This window comes from Canis lupus, chromosome 38 (assembly GCF_003254725.2).
Source record: "Canis lupus dingo isolate Sandy chromosome 38, ASM325472v2, whole genome shotgun sequence".
Classification (NCBI taxonomy): Eukaryota; Metazoa; Chordata; class Mammalia; order Carnivora; family Canidae; genus Canis; species Canis lupus.
The window spans coordinates 3,688,951-3,712,364 of NC_064280.1; the positions used below are offsets into that span (position 1 = coordinate 3,688,951).

The following is a 23,414-nucleotide window of genomic DNA, read 5'->3' on the forward strand; positions in this document are numbered from 1 at the left end:
TGTATGCAGCATAATAGATTTACCCTCTGGATGGGTTTTCTTTGCAGTGGTGAAAGAATTTAATTTTTGGAGCTGAACTGGGCATATGGATTTTTACATAAATGGCCTACTTCTGAAAAAAACCTGTAATGTTTGCTTTGCTCTTTTAGCTTTCTTGGCACAACTGGTTTTTAATTTTCTTGCTTTTTGGAACTGAGGGAAAAAAGAAAGAAAAGAAATACATAATAATACCTCTCATTTATTAGCCATCACTAAATATCAATTACACGTTAGAGATCATTTGTATATATCGATACATATTCCATATGTGATGTATTTTTCACAACAACCCTGCAAGGAAGTTAGTACTAACTCCAATTTGCAGATTAATAAAACAAGATTCTGGTTAGTTACTTAAGCTTCTTAGAGCATATGGTTAAGAGCTCTAAGACCTAATACTTATATTTTATTCTGTCTGTATCAAGGAAAAATTGTACCAGGCATTGCTAAACAGGCAAAGAAGATTTTATTTAGGACTTTTGCAATAAAGGAGAGAGATTGAACTCAACTCCTTGGAAATAAAAGGCTGGAGAATTCTTAAGTTCTGGGATGAACTAGGTGGAAAAGTACTAGAGGAGGGAGATTGCTCCATGTAATTATGCCATCATTTGCTAATCGTCTCTTATAAAAGTTAGGATCCTATCTTCCAACAGAGATTGGGAGGTAGGGGCTCTAGCCCCTTTGTAGATTACATTTCAGAGCAATGGCCTTCAGATTCTTGAGAGAGACATTTCTGGGTTGTAAAACTGATGAGAGTGTGGGAGATTTAAATCACAAAGGGGAAGAAAAAGGGATTTATAATTGGACTTTTTAAAAAGTAAATGTTCAAAAAAAATAAAAAATAAATAAAAAGTAAATGTTCTATGAAAAGGGTGGTCAGAGGCCTATAATCAGAAAGAAACCTGATAGGAAATCAAGTTGTCAGGAAATCAAGTTGAGGGAAATTTTAAAGCCTTCTTGGTCATCTGACCCCAAAGACTTTAAGTCGTAACTTTTAGAAAAAATTTTAATTTATACTATGCTATTATCTTTCCTCATAAATGTCAAAGATGTTCATTTTTTCCTTATAATTACATGCATTTTTGAACATATGGAATCTTAGAGTAGAAGGTAAACAATCATCAAACATGCAGACAGCAAATTCCCTATGTGACCCTTTCAGACAGCATGAGGAAAGAGCTAAGATAAAATGTTGGCAATTGCAGAGGAGGAAAAATAATTTTCCTCTACATTCTAGGTTTTGTGGTGGTTCTTCCCGCAATAATAAAAGAGTGACAAAAGAAAAACAATCATAAACTTAATATGTATACCTCATGTATACACTTCCTGGGAGATACCCAGGAAAGCAGTAAAACTCCCCCAAATGGTCCAAGTCATCACCTTAAATGGTATCTTCAGCTAATAATGAAAGAAGGATGCTGGGACTGGGGAGACTAGTTCTGGGAGGTGATCAAGAAAAGTACAGTTAGATTGTTACACAGATTTAAGTCTCGTGTCTTCTCCACTGATAACAGAGCTGTGGTTTAGAGTCATTCTTCTCTTGGTACAAGAAGAGAGCCACCCTTACAAGTAGAGATTTTCCTTATAAATATATATTTAATGGGTAGATTCTACTCTGATTTAAGAGCTTGGCTACTGTTTCTCAAAAATAATCAGATCAAAATGGTCTTTATGCTAAAAAGGCATATTCTGCTACCTTTCACAGTTTGAACTTTTTAAAAAGAATTTGTTTTGTCTTAAGCAGATCTATTTTGAGCATTGCAATACTTGAACACATAATCATTTCTATTATTTCAAAAATTCTTTAGAGAGGTTTTCCAAAGTTTCTTGCATGGTTATTCAACCCAGTGGTTAATAATCTGTTCTCAAAAGCATCTTCCTTTCTAATTTATAAAATCACAGAATTTCAAACTGTGAATTTTAAACTTGCTTAAGACACCGTGGGATCACTAGTGCAACTCAGTTTTTAATCTGTCCAGAAATATCTTTTAGTGAATTCTTGACAGATGATCATCATGGAACTTCAATTACACGTTTTCAAGATAACCTAGCCTCTTTATGAATTATTTTAATTATTACTTACTTGACACTTGTCAGTGACTTTGTGAAATTTTAAGACACGGTGGTCACAATTTTGTTAAAAGGATAAATCAGAGAAAACCAAGAGGATTATGATCTGGAATTAGATTTGGTATTGATGGTGATTGTTGAAGAATCTGAGAGAGAACATAAGTACACAAAATATATTATTTAAGGGATATAAGGCTCTGGACAAATTATTGAAACATAGGCCAACTTGCACTAAGAAACAATACAGGATTTCAGCTTTGGAAAGCAGAGCACAAAATAGGCTTTGGTTCTTGACAAGCAAGGGCAGAAAGGAGGCACGTTATTTAACTGGCCATAAAGTTGACTTGCTGCACAGTGCCAAAATTTTAGGAATATGTTATATCTGGAATTTCAGACAAACAATTAGGTTTCTGCCATGATGTATTTGAAGGAATAGTACACTCTCAGCTTAAGAATGGAAAAATTTTTGTTTAAAGATTTTATTTATTTATTCATGAGAGACACAGAGAGAGAGAGAGAGAGGCAGAGACACAGGCAGAGGGAGAAGCAGGCTCCATGCAGAAGCTTGACATGGGACTCGATCCCGGGACTCTGGGATCACGCCCTGGGCCGAAGGCAGCGCTAAACTGCTGAGCCACCCGAGGATCCCGAAGAATGGAAATTTAAAGTAGGTTATAAACCCTGAGAGATCATTGGAAAGAGCAGGAAATACATACAAATAATCTTAAAACTGAAATCCAAGATAATGTTTCGGTCTCTGACATAATGTCAGATCCCTTCTGTTTAAACTTGGCAGAAAGATGAAGTTATCCTAGCAGCCCTGAGCTTTTTTATTTTTTTATTTTTTTTTATTTTACTTATTTATTTGAGAAAGAGAGACAGAGATTGTGGGAGAGAGCATGAGCAGAGAGGAGAGGGAGAAGCAGACTCCCCACTGAGCAGGGAGCCAGATGTGGGGCTTGATCTCAGGATCCAGAGATAATGCCCCTGAGCTGAAGTTAGACACTTAACCGATTGAGCCATCCAGATGTCTCAAGTTTTTTCTTTTAAGATTTTAAAAAATTTATTTATTTGAAAGAGAGATTGAGAGAGAGAAAGAGAGAGAGAGAGAGAGAGAGCAAGCATACATGGAAGGGGCAGAGGGAGAGGGAGAGAGAGAATCTCAAGCAGACTCCATGCTGAGCATGGAGCCCATCATAGGGCTTGATCCCAGGACCCTGAGATCATGACCTAAGGTGAAACCAAATTGAATGCTTAACCAACTGCACCAGGCATCCCAGCCCTATGAGTTCTGATACCAAGAGCTAGAAGCTAGACTAAAACCTCTTTAATTATTCTTGACTCTAATGTAGATTGTTTTTGAAGATTGGGTTAATGGCTGAACGTATAGATATTTGACTCAAATTAGGTGATGTTTTAATAGCTTGCTAGTCTAAAAGGGAAAACGATATATATTTTTAAAATTTTATTTACAAATTTATTTTTTTTTAAAGAGAGCATGCACTGCGAAAGGGGCAGAGGGAGAGAGAGTGAGAGAATCTCAAGCAGACTCCTCACTGAGCACAGGGTCTGACACATGGCTTGATCTCACAACTCTGAGATCATGACCTCAAGCTTAAATCAGGATTTGGTTGCTTAACTTATGGAGCCACCTAGGCACTTGAATATTTTAATGTTTTTATATCTATTAAGGTTTTTTGTTATACTTCATTTTTAAGAAGTTTTATGTAAGAAAATGTTTTATGTAAGAAAATCTTGAATTACTTTTGTACTTAATAATATATATCAAATTTACAATTCATTACAAATGAACTATGTAGTTTCCTTAATTCAGTCATAAAGTCAAACCAATTAATTATAGGTGGCATATATTATAGGTTCTATGTGTCAGAATTACATTCAGTTTTTTGTGTTATTAGGTATCTATATCTATGTATGCAATATATATGTGTTAGATACACATTTTAAGCTTATAATTTATCAATTTAGCTACTAGACCCAGACAATGGAATTGTGAACAAAATAGGCCTTGGATTCAAGGTGCTTTGAATTTAACTGAAAGCCTTTAGAAGAACTTCTGGGAATATATTATTCTCTGAGCAATGATTGTATTCGGCAGGAGTTGCTTATAAAACAACACATTTGAGTTGTGTTTAGGAAATATTTTTTTTTCCAGTTGGGTGCAAGATATTTTACCCAGTATAAATGTTGTATCTACATTGTTTAGCAAATTTATTTACATATATTATTTTAAGTTTCAGGATTCAGTTTTACTTGACCCTAAAAAATGTGTTCAGTAGATAAATTAGCAAGGTATATTCAATATGTAAAAAATAAATCTATCATTTGTTCAGTGCTACAGATGTATTTAATGAATTGAACATTGGCTTGAAAGTGACCTTTGATCAGACTAATGTCTTATTATTTTCTGAGTCATAGACTATATTTGGGAATCTAATAAAAATTGTAAATTCTCATGAAGGAGTGGAAAACAATTCATGTATAGAACTTCATCGAAAATGTCTGTGTTCTTTTATGGGTCATTTGGAATTTCGGAAAGAAGATCTTTGTCATAGGTAAAATGATGTATTTTAGGTCCTTAGAATGCCAACAAGTAATTTTTAGATATTTCAAATGATAAAAGTTGAATTTTATGAAGGTGATTTTAGCCAATTAATTTTTAGGTAAACTGACTTTAGGTGAAATGTTCTGCTTTCACAGTAGCAATAGACACCTACGATGACCCAATAATACCCTGTGTTAGTTTCCTTTATTATTTAGGCTGTTTATTCCAAAGTTTCATGGTCGATACTTTTACTTTTTGGTTACAATTACATTTAGAATATCTTATTTCAGGCTGAATTTTGTCAGCAAGGAAAAATAAAGATCAATATCATTCTCTGTTAGAAAAATGAATTAAAAATCTTGTTTCTGTGACACTTTTATTATGTGTATTAGCAAATACTTATTTTCTATTCCTCATGTGACATTTATGCCGTAGTATACTTACCTTGTTTCCTTTTTTCCTTACTTATGCTCCTCTCATAGATCATAGATTCCTGTTGGTAAGGCAAAATGCATGAAAAAAACAAGAAGGATTTATGGGCTTTTAGGATCATTTCATCCAACTATTTATCCACTGAATTGAACATGTTTACTAAATGCTTTCTTTATGCCTGATGCTTCTTTACATTATCTCATTTAATGCTCACAATATCCCTATGAGGTACATATGGTTTTTGGTAAACTCATCTTTGAAAAGCAAATGAAAGCTGGGTACTAGAGGTGAGCTTTAGATGAATGAAGTATAAACATGGCCCTTGTCCTCTTGAAGTTTAGTGGGCATCAACTTGAAAAAACAGGTGGGTTAACACTATGATGGACAAATGCAGAATGAAGTGGAACAGCTAGCATGGACATTAGTCAGAAGAGGGTCTCCTAGAATAAGTGACAGAAATCCTGTTCCACATCAGAAGTCCTGGAGGCTCAATGTGGAGAATGCTATCACTGGAATAAAGAGTGCCAAGGCTGGGGAAGTATTTTGGGGACAGTTTAATAAAGGGTCCTGCAGCTTTATTAAGAAGTTTGGATTTGATTCTGAGAGTAAGAAAGTCATTACAGGGTTGTTGGTAGCCAAATACACATAAGACTGTAGTTTGAAAGGGTAGTAAATCTGATAGAAACACAGAATTAGTAAAAAATATAAAACTTGAAATAGATTGATTTGGAGGTTGTTGCTTTCATTCCAAGCCTGAAGTGACGACTATTTGGACTCAGGTTGTGACAGGGAGGTTGGAGGGAAGTGGACATAGTAGAGCAATATTTAGGAGGTGTCATCAACAAGACTTGAGGACTGATTGAATATAAGGGTATGAGAGATGGAGGTATTCTGGATTTGGTGCTGGTAAAATCCATCTTCAGGAAAAGGAAGAATTACTAGCAGGAAAATGAGTTTAATTTGGGGTAAGAAAGCCAAAGGACAATCAGGGGCATTGGTGTCATGGAAACCTAGGAAGAAAATTTTAGGGAGCCAGTGATTTACATGACACATGACTTTGTTGCCAGAGGTCAAGTGAAATGAGAAGTGCAAACTGTCTACATCCACTTTACAAACATAATTGAATCTTTTATCCTGAATATCAGATTTTAGTTTAGTAACTTAGCTCATGGAGTTTGTAAATTTTAGAGTGAAATTAGAGCCCAGAATTTATGACTCTAAAGCTCACACTTTGTGTGCTTTTTTTTAATAGACTATTTTCTTTTTTTAGCAGTTTTGGGTTTACAGAAAAATTGAACAAAACTATAGAGAATTTTCACCATCCCTTCTCCCCGATTTCTACTGTTTTTAGCATCTGGCATTAGTATAGTACATTTGTGACAATTGATTAGCAAATATTGATACATTATTATTAATTAAAGTCTGTGGTTTACATTAAGGCTCACTCTGCAGATTCTGAGGGTTTTGGCACATGTATAATGATATCTATCCATCATTACAATATCCTACAGAATACTTTTATTGCTCTAAAAATCCCCTGTACTCTACCTATCACTTCTCCACTCACCCCTACTACTGACAAGCCCCTTAACAATCACTGATCTTTTTACGCTTTCTATATAGTATGTGGCCTTTTAAAGAAGATTTTATTTATTTGAGAGAGAGAGAGAATGTGTGTGTATGTGCTGGGGGAGAGGCAGAAGGATAGGGAAAGGGAGAAAGAGAGTCTTAAGCAGAGTCTGCACTGAGTGTGGAGACAGGAGATGCTCGATTTCATGACCCTGAGATCACTACCTGAGCTGAAACTAAGAGTTGGACACTTAACCGACTGCACCACCCAGGTACCCCAGTATACAGCCTTTTAACTCGGGGTTCTTTCATTTAGCAATATGCATTTGAGTTTCCTCCACATATTTTCATGGCTGGACCACTCTGCTCACTTCTCTTTATTGCTGAATAACATTCTACTGATAGGATGCACCCATTTGTTTTATCCATTCTACTGTTGAAGGACATCTTGGTTACTTCCAGGTTTTTGCAATTATGAGTAAGATTCCTGTAAACATTCAAGTGCAATTTTTGGGTGGATAAATAACTTGGGTAAATACCAAGAAGCATGATTGCTGGATTATATGGTAAGGATATGTTTCCTTTTATAAGAAACTGTAGACTGCCTTCCAAAGTGGCCGAATGACTTTGCATTCATGTCAGCAATGGATGAGACTTTTGACTGTCCCACATCCTCATCAGTATTTGCTGTTGCCACAGGTTGGGATTTTAGTCATTCCAGTAATTGTGTGCTAGTATTTCATTTGTTGTTTTAGCTTGCAGTTCTCTAATGATATATGATGTTAAGCATCTTCGTGTGCTTATTTGTTACGTGTGCTTATTTGTTACCTGTGTATCTTCTTTGGTGAGGTGTCTGTTCGGATCTTTTGTTCATTTACAAATTGAGTTTTTTTTTTTCTTATTATCACTTTCTTTTATAAGTAACTTTATTTTATTTTTGCCTAAAGATTTTATTTTATTTTTTTAAAAAGATTTTATTTATTTATTTAAGAGAGAGAGTACACAAATAGGGCAGAGGGACAGAGGGAGAGGGAGAAGCAGAGTTTCCCTTGAGCCGCCTGTTGTGGGGCTCCATTTCAGGACCTTGGGATCATGACCTGGGCTGAAGGCAGATGCTCAACCGACTGAGCCACTCAGGGGCCCCTAAATTTTTATTTATTTTGAAAGAGATAAAATAAACAAAGGACTTGATCCCCAAACTCTGAGATCATGATCTGAACTGAAATCAAGATTTAGATGCTTAACCAACTGAGCCACCCAGGCACCCCATCTTACTAGTAACTTTATATTTAAAATTCATATCTCCTAAATTGCTTATGTTTGGGTCTTAGTTTTCTTCTTCTAATATTCTTTATTTTTTTATGTGTTCAGTTCATTAACATTCAGTGCCACCATTTATGTGGTTGGATGTAGGTCTAACTAAGCCTTTTTTTTGTTTCTCTGTACTGATTTGTGTTCTTCTGTTCTTGCTTTTTTATATTTTTTATTATTTGATTATTTTTCTTTGAGGAATTCGAGTTTAATATGCCTATTGGCTTTTTAGAAATTATCTTTTGAATTTTTTTGGTGACTACTCTAAGGACTACAATACATAGGCTTAACTCTTCATAGTCTGTTTTATGTTAATATCGCACAATTGATTGAAGTTAGAAACTTTGCATTTCTTCTTCTACTATTATTTTTATAAATTTCACCACCCACAAAGACAAATACAAAAATACTATAATTTTTTCTTTGTACAAAAATACATATTTTATTTTATTTTATTTTATTTATTATTTTTAAGATTTTTTATTTATTCATGAAAGACCCACACATACACAGAGACAGAGAGACAGAGAGACAGAGAGATAGAGACACAGGCAGAAGGAGAAGCAGGCTCCATGCAGGGAGCCCGACACGGGCCTCGATCCCGGGTCTCGAAGATCAGGCCCTGGGCTGAAGGTGTCACTAAACCGCTGAGCCACCCAGGCTGCCCCATTTTTTAAAGAAATCAAGAGGAAAACTATTCATCTATATTCATTCAAATATTACCCATTTCTAATACTCTTCTTTTTTCTGAAGTTCTAACTTTCCCTCTGGTATCCCTTCCCTTCAGCATAAAGAAGTTTCTTACGCTTTTCTTATAGAATGATTCTAATAACAGCACATTTTCTTAGATTTCATTAATTGAAAAAGTCCTTTATTTCATCTCTTTAAAGGGTTGTTCTCTATGAAATTATGGCTTAATAATATTTTTTCCCTCTTCATTCTGGAGTTTAGGATATTGTTTCACTCTGTCCTGGTTTCCATGGTTTCTGATGAGAGTCCTTGGTCATACAGATGTTTTTTGTTTTTTGTTTTTTTTTTTGACTGCTTTCAAAATATTATGTTTACTTTTGATTTTCAGTAATTAGACTACAGTGTGCTTAGGTGTGGTAATTTTTTTGTTTATGTGGTTTGAGATCTTCTGAGCTCCTTAACCACGGAAAATTATGCCTTTAACAAAATTGGGACTTTTCCAGCCACTATTTCTTCATTCGTTTTCTGTTCTATTTTCTCCTTTGTGTTCTTCCTGGAAATCCAATTACATTATATAAGACATTTTTACATTGTTGCACAAGTCCCTGAACTCTGTTCCTTTTCCATTCCTCTTCTCTGTTTTTTCTTCAAATTGGATAAATTCTTTTGATCTATGATCAAGTTCAATAACTCTCCTATGTCATCTGTATTCTACTTCAAAGCCCATCCAGTAAATATTTTTCAGATATTTGAGCTTTTTGTTTAATTTGTAAAATATTTCTGTTCCTTTACTGACCTTGTCTCTATTTATTATGAGCATATTTCCTTTACCTCAGTAATGATACTTTTATTAAACTGCTTTAAGCCCTACTCTGATAATTCAAATCTAGATCATCTAGAGGCTAATGTTTATTGGACTTAGTTTTGTTTGTTTCCCATGAAATTAACAAATAAGTCACATTTTTCTGGCATTTCATATATAGAATATTTTTACAATGTATTTTGGATATTATATTATGTTGTGGAGCCTTGGAGTCTCCTGTATTCCTCTAAAGAGTGTTGATATTCGGGGTCTCTGGGTGGCGCAGCAGTTTGGTGCCTGCCTTTGGCCCAGGGCGCGATCCTGGAGACCCGGGATCAAATCCCACGTTGGGCTCCCGGTGCATGGAGCCTGCTTCTCCCTCTGCCTGTGTCTCTGCCTCTCTCTCTCTCTCTGTGACTATCATAAATAAATTAAAAAAAAAAAAAGAGTGTTGATATTCTTGTTTCAACAAACAGTTAATTTGGTTCACTTGAATGCAAACTCTGTCACCCTAGTGGTTGGCAGTGATTTAAATCTCATTTGAAATTGCTCTTATTCTCTCCCATGCATGTGTGGTTTAGAGGTTAGCTGTTGTGGTATAAATTTATGCACAGAATTTGTGGCTTCTGTTCTCTGCCCATCCCTTTTCTGGGGTTTCCCACTCATCCAAAATAATGTTTAACCAAATACATGAGCATCTCATGGCCCAGTCAAGTTGACACATAAAATTAGCCATCACATGTATCAGGTTCGTCATCATGTTTTCAGTGTTTGCCAGGAGACACATATTGTCCGCTTATCTACTTAGGGAATTCTGAGTTACATTTCATCAACATTCGTGCAACTTAGAGTTATCAATCACTGACAGTAGCTTCTTTTTGCACTTCTATAAACAATCCCTCATATCTACTTGTATTTTTAATTATTCTTTTCTTTTCCTAGCAACATTGTCGGATAGAACTTACTGTGATGAGGCAAATGCTTATATCTCCACTGTTCCATATAACTTTGAATTAGCCACATATGACTTTGAACACTTGAAATGTGGCTAATAGGATAAAGGAAATGGAATTTCTAATTTTATTTAATTTAAATTTGACATTCACATATGGCTAATGGCTATTGTATGGACAGTGCTACCCTCAAACATGTTTTTGTTTCCTTTTTCAAAATGTACTTTCTACTGGCATATTTCTCTGATAATTTGTTTTGACTTATTTAGTTAATCAAATAATAATTTATGGGTTCACACCATGTGTACGATTGTTTTTAAAGGTTTATTTATTTATTCGTGATAGACATAGAGAGAGAGAGGAGAGAGAGAGAGAGAGAGAGAGAGGCAGAGACACAGGAGGAGGGAGAAGCAGGCCCCATGCCGGGAACGACGCGGGCCTCGATCCGGGGACTCCAGGATCGCGCCCTGGGCCAAAGGCAGGCGCTAAACCACTGAGCCATCCAGGGATATCCCATGTGTACGATTTAATGTTAAGCATGATTTTTATTCTTTTTTTCAGTCTTAGAACTTTTTTAAAGACCATTTTGATTCTTGGAGCACTGAAAGTTACTGATTTTTTCCAACGAACATGCACACACCCAGAGTTAAAAATCCTTGTATTTTATTGGTGTACAAAAAAAATTAAAATGGTGTGTTCTGTACACACATGGTCTCTGTAGTCATTCCCCCTTTGCCAATCTTTCTAAATGTGTTAAAATTGCTATAAATCTGTAATTTTTTCCATGGAAACTGTTATCACAAACTGTTAGTTGTGCTGCATTTCTGAAGGCTCTGACTTTCCATTGTTTTCTAAGAATATTACTTCTAAGCTTGTCAAGAAACTTTCCTCCTGATTTCTGCTAATTTTCTAAGTGCTGGTCATTAGCACTGATTTAATTAGATACTGTTACTCTCTTTATAGAAATAATAAGTATCTTTAAAAATAAGTCCTTATAATTTATTATATGTTTAATTTTAAACTGTGGATGTGACCCTTAACACACTGATTGGTGATTTTTACTTTTTATATTATAAATTTTTCAATTTATTTCATGATATTTTAATATTTATCATTTCAGGACCATCAAACAATTCTGAGAGCATGGGCTGTAAAAGATTTTGCTCCAAATTGCCCTTTGTATGTCCAGATATTAAAGCCTGAGAATAAATTCCATATCAAATTTGCTGGTAAGTTTTGTCTCAAATGAGATACTTTGAATTTCCTCAAACTCTGATAGTAAGAGTTATGTCTCTGAAATTAGTGGCAACTTCATATATTCATGATTGAATAGAATAAAAGGATTTCCTTTCATCATCTACTTGTTATGAGAGAATTTATTCACTCTAAAAGGTGACAAGATAATGTTATGGGAGTGAATCTTTACTTTTTTATATTATTTGGTGATTTTAGCAACTGAATTTACTGTATGCCTTGGTAAGACTATAAATAGATTAGCACTTGTAGTTTTATGCATCATATAAACACGTTTTCAATGCTGCAGCTATTAATTTATGTTTATGTTTACACATAGGTAGTATTTTGTTATAGACTACTTAATACATATGTAAGCTTGCCATGCGTAGAGTAATATTAAAATACATTCAAGTGTATTAAAATAGATTTATTTGGAGATAAGATAGATTTTGAAAACATTTTAAGAACAACATACATGTGAGTTTTTTGTAGAGATACCACTTTTAAAGTAATTTCATATGAGATTATACTTTAAAGTTTTAGGAAATTGAACAGTAAGATGATTATTTTTTTCTTTAATGTTTCTGTAGAAACTAATTTTGATGCAGGCAGTAATTTATGTACATTTAAAAAAATAACACCCTTATTTTTGTAACATTTCACCTTACTAATTTAAAGCTACAAACATCATTAAAACGTAAATCATTTTAACTATGTGTTAGCAAGATGTATTTCCTTCAGCTATGTTTACATATCTTAAAATGCTTACCTATTTTTATATGATATTTAAATGAAAAATTGTAAATACTAAGATATTTCAAAATAATATCAAGAAAACCATGAATTATTGCTATTAAGTTTGCTCTATTTTTTATCTTTTACTCTTGCTTCTAATGACATCAATTTTTCTAAAAATGACTTCTCTTTGGAAGTCTGCTTTAAGTACTAATACTGGTTTAAGTGGTTTGTGATGATCATGCTGGGTTTTTTGTTTTTGTTTTTGCTTTTTAAAAAACCTGTTCTCTAACCTCAAAATTAAAAATAATAGCACTTCCTTTATAAATGGGTTTGTGTAATATAATGGAAAATACATGTAAATTCTCCAACTACTCCCTGTTACATATGTAATTACCATTCAAGAAATGCCAATTGTTTATCTAAAAGACCTTTGCAACTAAGCTACCTTCTTTTTATAATTGTTTAGTAAAAGGAATATTTTTGTAAAATTTTTATTGTATCTGATAATGACTTATTATGATATAATTTTTAGGAAGGCCGTAATACATAGCATTAGGCAAAGGTCTAAAAATGTGAATTTAAATTTGAGTGCCACCAGTTCAGTTTTAGGTAGCCAGATTAGTATTCTGAGCCCTATTTTTCTTTTCTGTTATATTATGTATCATATGTATCATGTTTCTATTCCATTGGTTAGGATTAGCAGTAAGGATTAAAAAATATCCGAAACATTTTAGGCGCTCAATAAATGGATATCAAATATGGATCTTAAAACAATTGTAGTTTGGGAAGACAATTTGTAATTTTGAATGTGCTGTAACTAAAATTCAGAATGAACTTTAGTTCTTTCCCCTTCTTAGCAGGCCATAGACATTTTCACAACAGATAGTTCAAACTCACTAAAATACAAATAAAAAATTGCAAAGACTATTTGCATTGATTCTCTTTCATATTCTATTTTTGCCATTATTTTGATAAACCTGTTGTAATGAGTGGAATAGTTAAAAGTTCTGTCCTGATAGTTTATCACAGTATTTCTCATTTATGGCACCTGTTGAAATTCCTTTTAATGATGTCTATATTCTTTTAGGCTGAGATTACAACATTTTAGAGGAACTTTTTTTTTATATTATAAAAAGATAAAAGCATCCTAGTTTCATTAAAATGTCATCAAATAGTTTGGGGTGATGTATGAGACTCTCAGACCAATATAATATATTTCGATCTCAGCATGAGGCTAAAAGATTACACTTTACCTTTCAAAAGACAGTATATCAAGCTGGCACTTAGTTTGTATGGTAGATTGTTAAAATAATGGTCTTCAGTGAACCATGTTCCATGTATCTATCCAGTGTTGATGGGATCTGCAATTTATCCACAAAGAGGTGAAATATATTTCTCTACCACTTGATAAAGGCCAGTCTTGTGCTTGCTTTGACCAATAGAATGCAACAAAAGTTACATTGTATGACCTTCCAAGGCTAAGTGGTAAAAGTCTGTGCTTCTGCTTTTCCTTCACTGGAAAACTACCCAGAGACTATGTAAAGAATCCCAATTTAGCCTCCCTAAGGATGAAAAATCACATGGGAAGAGACGATCATCCATCCTAGGCACTCCATCTCTCTAGCTCCCGATTTACAACATTCAACCCAAATTGTCATGCTGACCTACAGAATTGTGAGAAATAAAATGTTGGTTGTTTAAAGTTACTAAGTTTGTAGTTATTTGTTATTTGGCAATAGATAAGTAATATCATTTGTAATAAAATAATAATTGCTTTAATCTTAAACCATATTAATTTGATAATATTCATTATACTTTTGTCTTTGCATTCTCCTGAGTGTTAAATAGCACAATTCCAATTATACAGGATTTAAAATGAGATAATTATATTTCTGTTTATTTAAATAGCCTCTTCAATACACCCTAAGTTGTGAACTGCTACCGTGACTGTAATTTGTTTATTTTTAAAAAGTAAATCCATGCTTTTAAAAGAAGAAACTTCAAAATGAGTTTTGAGTATATAAAATATTAAAAAGCAAAAACAATATAGCAGCCTAGCAACTATTATTTTATACACATTTACCAGTCATATCATGTATGGATCCTTTTCTTCTGAACAAAATGACAACAGACATCCATTAAACTATTGAATTGTTACAATATCATTTGAATGCATTATAATATTATTAATTTAATTATGATAATCTACACTTTGATGAGAATTACAAAAGAAAGGTCTATATGTGCAGGATTTCAGCAGAGAAAAGATATGTTCTTATTTCACTAAGAGAAGAAGGTAAAAATAGTGTTTGGAGATAGAAAAAAATCCTCAGTAGGATAATAGCTATGATATAGAATTTCCGAATATAAACCATTGCAAATTTTAATGAGATTCAATAATATAAAAATATACTTCATAGGTGATTTGATTATTTTAATCACCACTAATTTCATAAAAAGAAAATAAACTCAGACTGGCTTTAGAAAAAATTTACTTTCAGCAATATTCTTTTTTATAACAAATTTCCCAAAGTAAAGAGATCAATAGTACAAATTCTGGAGTGAGACGATCCACAATTGAATTTCCATTCTATTATATAGTAACTATATGACCTCAGGCTTCTTAATATTTCTCAACTTGAGTTCTTTGATTTATAAAGTGTGCATGATAAGAGAAAATATCTCATAGGGTTGTTATGATTAAAAAAAATACTCCAAAGAACATCAGCCATTAGTATTGGTACTTATCAAATTGATCATTATCATTAATCTTGAGTACCTATTTCTCATCCTCCTAACAAATCTATATTATCTTTGTTTCCAGGAAAAGTAACTGAAAATTGCTCATTTTTTACAATCAGCTTAATATGGACATTCAAAAAACACATAGTTCTCAGCTTGCACATATTTTCCAAAGAGTAGAAAAACAAAGATCTCTCCCCGATTCATATTATGAGGCTGACCTAGCTATATTACAGAAGTTACTGAGGATAGTATGAGAAATGATTAGAGACCAATGTTAACTGATTAGTTGAAAAATTATTTAAAATATATTACCAAAATTAACAAAGTAATGCATTAAAAAAATAATATATCATCACCAAGGGACCCCCGGGTGGTTTAGTGGTTGGGCATCTGCCTTTGGCTCAGGGCGCAATCCCAGAGTGCCGGGATCGAGTTCCACATCGGGCTCCCTGCACGGAGCCTGCTTCTCCCTCTGCCTATGTTTCTGCCTCTCTCTGTGTCTCTCATGAATAAATAAATAAAATATTAAAAAATATATATCATCACCAAGTTAAAATTATCCCAGAAATAGATCATCATGTCAGAGGATCATCACTTCAATGGATACATAAAAAGCATTTGGGAGAGAATTCAATATCAATTTACAACTTGAAAAAAAGAAAAAGAAAGAAAAAATGTTAGAAAGCTAAGAGGAAAACATTCCTTAGCTTAAGGAAAATTATCCATACAATAACCTAGAGGAAAAAAGTATTTAATGACCACATTTTGAAAGTCTGCCTTTGGGACTCCTGGGTAGCTCAGTGGTTGGGCGGCTGCCTTCAGCTCAGGTCATAATCTGGGATGTGGGATCAAGTCCCTCATCGGGCTCCTGCGAGGGGCCTGCTTCTCCCTCTGCCTGTGTCTTTGCCTCTTTCTCTCTCTCTGCATCTCTCATTTAATACATAAATAATCTTTAGGAAAAAGAAGATAAAGAAAGACTGCCTTTAAGATTAGGTGCTTACTTAACAGAGGTGCTTACTAAAACCACTTTTACTTTGCATTTTCCTGGAAATCCTAAGGAGTGCAGTAAAACTTCAAAAATAAATAAAAGGAGTAAGCACTGGAAGGCGAGGTATGAATTGCCATATTATTTATATAAGATTTCCTGCAGTATTCTTTTATAGAAATCCATTTCTATGATTTCCAAAATTAAATCAGTTCTTCAGTATTCATTATGAGCTTCAGTCTTGTATCTCTTAACTGTATAGTCAATATTTTCTATTGGTTTCTAACAGCTGTCTCAAAATTAAGATACCTAGAAATATGTATAGATTTTCCCTGACTTAAAATTTATTTCTATCCCATTCTTCTCAATACCATCTACTTAGAGAACTCAAGCCAAAAACTCATGAATTATTCTTCAATCATTTGCATTCAATCCATTAAGTCATATAGGCTGGACTTCCTGAGTATCCCAGATTTATCCACTGACACAACCCTAGTCCACGCCATAATCATGGCTGTGTCAAAACACTCCCTTTTCCTTCTTTCCTGGGTATCCATGAGTCCTACCTATAAGCTTACTGCTAGTTTTCATGTTGCCCAGCACATTTGCAGTAGTGATTAGCATTTATGTGTTCTAGTAGGCTGCTACATCTTCGTGCCTCCAATGTCAGCCTAAACTCATAGTTTCCTTTTTCCAGTATATTGATGCCAGCATTCTTTTACAATAGCATTATTTTTATAAGATTTTTTTCTGGTGGATTATTTTTTTGTCAACCTCTATAGAACAAAAGTCAAATGGTACTATAGCTTTGGTGGTGTTAAATTTCAGTTCCAGTGAGAAATATTTTTTATCAATACACTTCTTTTTTAAGAAGTGGCAGTTGGTACTGAAACATAGAAGAAGTAATGGCAGTATTCCATAGCTATGACTAATATAAAAATGTGGTTTTGTAACATCTTGTATTCTCTGTCAGCCTCTTGTGGGATTAGCAATTCTAGTAGAGTCTCTCCAAGGTCATATATCTGATCTGAAATCACCTAGAAAAAAGGGCTCCACGTTGTTGAGTCTTTCATAGATACTCTCATCTTAGTGGCAAAACCAGACAAGGCATTATAATAGTTCAGTATTCAGACATGTTTCTGTAGACCAAATTTTAATCGGAATAAAATCAAACTCTTATCTCTTTCTTCATTCTATATTACAAAAATCATTTAAAAAGGAACAAAACACAAAACAAAATAAACAAGGAAAAAATGTACTTTACTAGGAAAATAACTCTTCTTGAAAAACCTTGAATGAACTTGAGGAATAAACTGAGCTCTTCAATTAGTTGAATCTAAAAAAAGTTTGCTATTTGTCTCCTAGTCAGATGAAATTACTCAGAAAATCAGTGGGAGATGAATCCCTGTTATATGAGTAAATCAATTGCTAAATTTAGGTTGACACTCTATCTTTACCTCCCAGATTTAGTGTTATATTGTCTATGAATGAATATTAAATTGCCTTTTATTTGTCAACTAATTTTCTTTCAACATACTGGGTTTTTGAAAATTTTCTGCTTTATTTTAACAGATATAAGAAGACATAAAAATCAAACTGGTAAATTTTCACCCACAGGTGGGAGAGAAGAATATTAGAAATCAATTTATAAATAAATTTGTAGGAGTAGAAAATGTAAAAGTCTGAGCAAAGAATGTAAAAATCAATTTGTAAATTGTGAATTTTCTATGAATTTTATTTTCCATGCTTTGACTATGATATTTCATAAGTAACAGATTATGAATTAAAGTTTATGAATGAAAGGAAGAATCATACCTCAATAGTAAAGTGTTGACTGAATGAAATTCTACCTCACAAGTAAAACATGCCTAGAAGAATGATTCATTCATTATACAAGAACAGTAGGAGTTCTGGGAATTAAAAAAAATTCAATTGCAATACAAATTAAAAGTATAGACAAAAGTATTTTTAGCTATATTATTGAAAATATAGACATTTATCTTTCTTATAGTAGGTGGTCATGGCTACCACTAGAAAAACAGTATTGTTTAAAGTACACATACACGTTTGTGTGTGCACATATATCTTGGAGAAATGATTGGACTTAAAAATGAAGGTCTTAACTCTGTTTACTCACTATTAATTTTTTGCTGAAACACGAGACATCCCAATGCCTCACTTTTTTCTACCCAGAAAGAAGAGTGGAAAAATATTTCCAAGTAATATAAATATTGGAAATTATGTTAGCTGTTTCTAAATAACATATGTATGTGCAATGCTTGACTTTCACCAAATGGTAAGGTGTGAGTTTTTCATGCTGAATAATTTCTTCATTTCCCATATAACACCCACATAGATATCAGTTTAAATTTCATTCTTACAACCTACTTAAGAACATAATGCTTTGAATTCCTATATTTTCAGAAGATAAAATACAACAACTTTGAAAATTCTCCATTTTCAGATGGAAATATTCTCTGATTTTTGTGTCATTGTGGAGATCGTTAGAAGCCACTTAAGGCCGTGTTCAAAACTTTGCGATTTAGTCTTTAAATTTTTTCTATCCAATTTTTTACTTTGAAAAAAATCAAACACACAGCTTAAAGATTATACAATGAAAACTTAAGTTCCTTTCATTTACATTTAGCAATTAACAGTTTCTCACATTTGCTTAATCTTTTCTCCACACACACACACACACACAGAGTTTTTAACTTCAGCATGCTTTTCTGAAGAATGATATTCTACTATATACCCATGATAACATTTTCAACCCTAAGAGGGTTAAATAATTTCTTTTTTTAAATAAAGATTTTATTTATTTATCTATGAGAGACACACAGAGAGAGAAAGAGGCAGAGACACAGGCAGAGGGAGGAGCAGGAACTCTGATGTGGAACTCGATCCTGGATCCCAGGGGCACGCCCTGAGCTGAAGGCAGACGCTCAACAGCTGAGCCACCCAGGCATCCCAGTGTTAAATAATTTCATGGGTCTGATTCATATTTCAATGTTGGCAACTATTTCCAAAATGTCATTTATAATTGTATTTTTGCAATTCAGTATTAAATCAGCATTTTGTTTTTTTATTGCTTTTGCTTTTTCATTTTTTTATTGAAATAATTTTGATGGAAGATTGCTATAGACAGGAACAAGCATTCCCATATACCCTTCACATCACACAGGTCCTCAGGATGTTAATTAACTTCTTATTTAACCATGGCTCATTTAATCAAAACTAAAAAAATTAACGTTGGTGTGAATTATTATTTTTTTTTAAATTTATTTATGATAGTCACAGAGAGAGAGAGAGAGAGAGAGAGAGGCAGAGACACAGGCAGAGGGAGAAGCAGGCTCCATGCACCGGGAGCCTGACGTGGGATTCGATCCCGGGTCTCCAGGATCGCGCCCTGGGCCAAAGGCAGGCGCCAAACCGCTGCGCCACGCAGGGATCCCTGGTGTGAATTATTTTTAAGTGAAATATTTTCTTATCTTTCATTTCTCCTAACAACAAAAATCAGCAACTTCTTTGCTTTTCTTTTTTATAGCTTTTACGTTTTTAATATGTGGGTCTATTAAATAGCTAAACCAGCTTTCCTGTTTGTTCTCTGACACTTGATTAAATTGCCATTGAACATTAGGTATCTCAAGTCATTTTCTTGTGGACCACTTAAAATTTAATTAACTCAAATATCTTTATGTTTTTCTCCATTAATTTTCTTATAGTCTTATATTTCTCAAAGACTCAATTTCATGGTTCTGAAAGCCAGAGCAGCATATTTCTTCTGTCTTTGGAAAGTGGCAGGCTTATTCTATTAAATCATATAGATTTAAGAATCTTATAGAATCTTGCAGTCTATAAAGTAGCTTCTTGGTAACAATGTTTATAAAGAACAGGTTTATCCTCTTTTGCTCTCATTTACTTTTATGTTCTGCCCAAGAATACCATTCTAACAGACCCTGTTCATCCCACACAGGGCTTCGGCTCTGACCTTATGATCCCCCTCCTTGCCCTTGCCACCCTCCATATAGGTCAAAACTCATGATTCCAATCATGTTCTAGTCTCATCAGATTTTATTTGATGAATTTAGTCAATCTGATAGATCTATTTTAGGTAAACTTTTCATGATTTAATATCTTTATCCCTGGAATAATTGCTTTTGTATTGAAAAGTCTCTTAAAATGTGATTTTTAGACCTAAAAGAATGAGATCCTAATATGAGGCTATTATAATATCCTACCACTGTAATATTATCCTGAGATGTTTAAAGTTGCCTCAAAACAGACTGCATGAAGAAATATGATGCACACACAAAGGTGAGAGAGAGAGACTGTGAATTAGGCTTTACTAAGGAATTGGAATGTTGCTGGTGAAGTAATGATCCACTGATGATAGTTATAAGTAAAGGTATAATATTTTAACTAGATAATAAAGTAACTCCAAGGGAAATGTGGAATACAGTGGAGAGGACACAAGGAACCTCATAGGAGTGATTATTTAGCAAGCTATTAAGAGTGTTCAGGCGAGAGAGACTGAGTGATTGAACCAGAGTGGTGATGATGGATGTGGAAGGTGAGAACATATTCATGAATCATTTCAGATATATCCTGTAGACCTAATGACAATTGACTGTAGGAACCAAAGAGAGCGAGAAATGATTTTATTTTTGACACCTTCATCTCTTTTTTGTATATCCTCCCATTTAATATAAGTTGTATTATAGCCGTTTACTAATTGATTTGTAGTTGCTTAGATGTTTAACTCTGGAATAGAAACTTTTTAAAAAGAGTTTTAGGGGATCCCTGGGTGGCGCAGCGGTTTGGCGCCTGCCTTTGGCCCAGGGCGCGATCCTGGAGACCCGGGATCGAATCCCACGTCGGGCTCCCGGTGCATGGAGCCTGCTTCTCCCTCTGCCTGTGTCTCTGCCTCTCTCTCTCTCTCTCTCTCTCTGTGTGACTATCATAAATAAATAAAAATTAAAAAAAAAAAGAGTTTTAAAAAAGAATTTATTTATTCATTTATTCACAAGAGACACAGAGAGAGGAAGAGAAGCAGAGACACAGAGGGAGAAGCAGGCTCCTTGCAGGGAGCTTGAAGTGGGACTTGATCCCCGGATTCCAGGATCACGCCCTGAGCTGAATGCTGATGCTTAACCGCTGAGCCACCTGGGCATTTCTTTTTTCAAGATTTTGTTTTTGAGTAATCTCTACACCCAACATAGGACTTGAATTTGCAATCCCAGGATCAAGAATTGAATGCTCAAAAAAAAAAAAAAAAAAAAAAAAAGAATTGAATGCTCCACTGACTGAGCCAGCCATGCTCCCCTACAATATGAGTTTCTTAAATGCTTGGTATCTTCAGTGGCAAGCACGGTGCTCGACTCATAGTATCTTAGTATTAAAAGTATACTATAGGATAAGATTTAAAAACTTGAACTATCCAGTAAGAATGTTCAGAAGTCACACTTTAACTTAGTAAAATAAAAATATGCAACAATATATGAAATAGTGAAAAGGGGGGACAATCTAGTTTTTTCTCCTATGTAGGGAAAACCCAGTTTCTTTTTATGGTGTTTCACCCTTGTTAGTATCCTTCAACTAGTTATCTAGGACACATCACTTCTCTCTGGTCACCAAATATGGGAGGTTTTTCCCCACACCAAGCAATTCTTTGTAATGCCAGCTGAATGCCCTAACAATTCAACTCAAGTCTGACACTGTCTACTCAGAGATAGCATTAGATCCCACAGGTGAGGACTCAGTGACTGTCCTTCCCCCACCCCCCTTCAGATGCCAATTGCATGTCGTTTGTCACCTGTGGTTCTGATCAACCAGCTGTACATTACAGGTCCCAGCAACCCCCTCCTTAGTTTGCTAGAGTGGCTCAAAGAACTCAAGGAAACACTTATATTTACCAATTTAGTAAAGGACATGAAAAAGGATACAGAAAACATCCATATGAAGAGATATATAATTTCAATGTGTGGATATATTTGTCAACCTGAAGCTTTCCTAACTACCTACTATTGAGATTTTGTGATGCTTCCTCTCATGGGCATGAGCAATTATTAACCCCATTTCTAGTCCCTGCCCCCTCTCTGGAGGATGGGCAGTAGAGCTGAAAATTTCAATCTCTTCTAATCACGATTGGGTCTTCCTGGTGACCAGCTCCCATCCAGGAGTCACCTAGGAATCTATCCACAGTTACCTCATTAGGACAAAAGATGCTCCTGGTGTTCTTCCCATTTCAGAATTTACAAGGGTTTTAGGAGGCCTGTGTTAGGGATTGGGTCAAAGACCAATATTAGAACAAAAGAAACTCCTAGGGCTCTTATCTTCCAGGAAATACAAGTGTTCCAGGAACTGGGGACTTAGACCAACATATATCTATTCTATTATCTCACAGATAGCTTTCAAATATGAAAGTAGTGTTTCATCATATTGTAGTAAGAAAAATTCTGGGAAGAGTGGCACAGAATAAGAGCATCAGAAATCTAAACACAGATCCCTGTAAATTTTTCTGCGTCATTTTGTTTTATTCCCCAGCAGCCTTTCATATTAAAATGTGTGTTCTTAGAATGCCGCTCTGGCGGTAATGTTGGGAATTGCTTGATGGCGAGCATAGGTTTGAGTGTATCGTTTAGAGTAGTAAAAGGATGCATATATGGAAATCTGAAGAGGATAGAGATCACTAACATCTGTTTACACAATTACATGAAGTTTTCATGAGGAAATAATATAAGCTGCACACAACATTTAAGTCAAAGGACATTTATTGAGTTTTATTTACTATAAGAATAAATGTAGAAAGAAGCAATATGTCTAGCCATGTGAGAATAGATACATAAGATAATAGATGTGGTGTGTATATGTATTATCCAACCTAAGTCCTTATAAGAAATTACATTAAAATGAAGGGCAATATAAATGGAAAAGTAGGATGTGGAATTCCTTAAAGTAGGGTAACAACTTTATAATATAATTCATGTATAATGAATTTTATTTCATTTTATATAGAAATATAATACTAGCTAGAAGGTGATTTTGCTCATAAAGGTTGTTTTAAAATTTACAGATTTTACATTTTTACATTTTTTCCCACAAGTTCCAAATTATTAGTTGTAATTAATGCTATAAAAACATTCGGGAATGGTTATATCTAAGCAGGGAACATGTTATTCACTTAATTATGACTAGGGGTTTTGTTTGTATAGACAATAATAATTTGTTTATGTGAACTGAAATATCATTATTATGTTGGTAAAAGATAATGTACAT

At 34.1% G+C, this 23,414-nt stretch overlaps 1 protein-coding gene across 9 annotated transcripts in view; it reads left to right on the plus strand.

Annotated features, from left to right (window-relative positions):
- KCNT2 (potassium sodium-activated channel subfamily T member 2) overlaps positions 1-23,414 on the plus strand; it is a 375,554-nt gene that overhangs the window by 196,975 nt on the left and 155,165 nt on the right. For all 9 annotated transcript variants that reach the window (XM_049106879.1, XM_049106880.1, XM_025421037.3 and 6 more), the window contains one exon: positions 11,553-11,661. In XM_049106879.1, the coding sequence (XP_048962836.1) occupies positions 11,553-11,661 (109 nt within the window). The remainder of the gene's footprint in view (positions 1-11,552; positions 11,662-23,414) is intronic.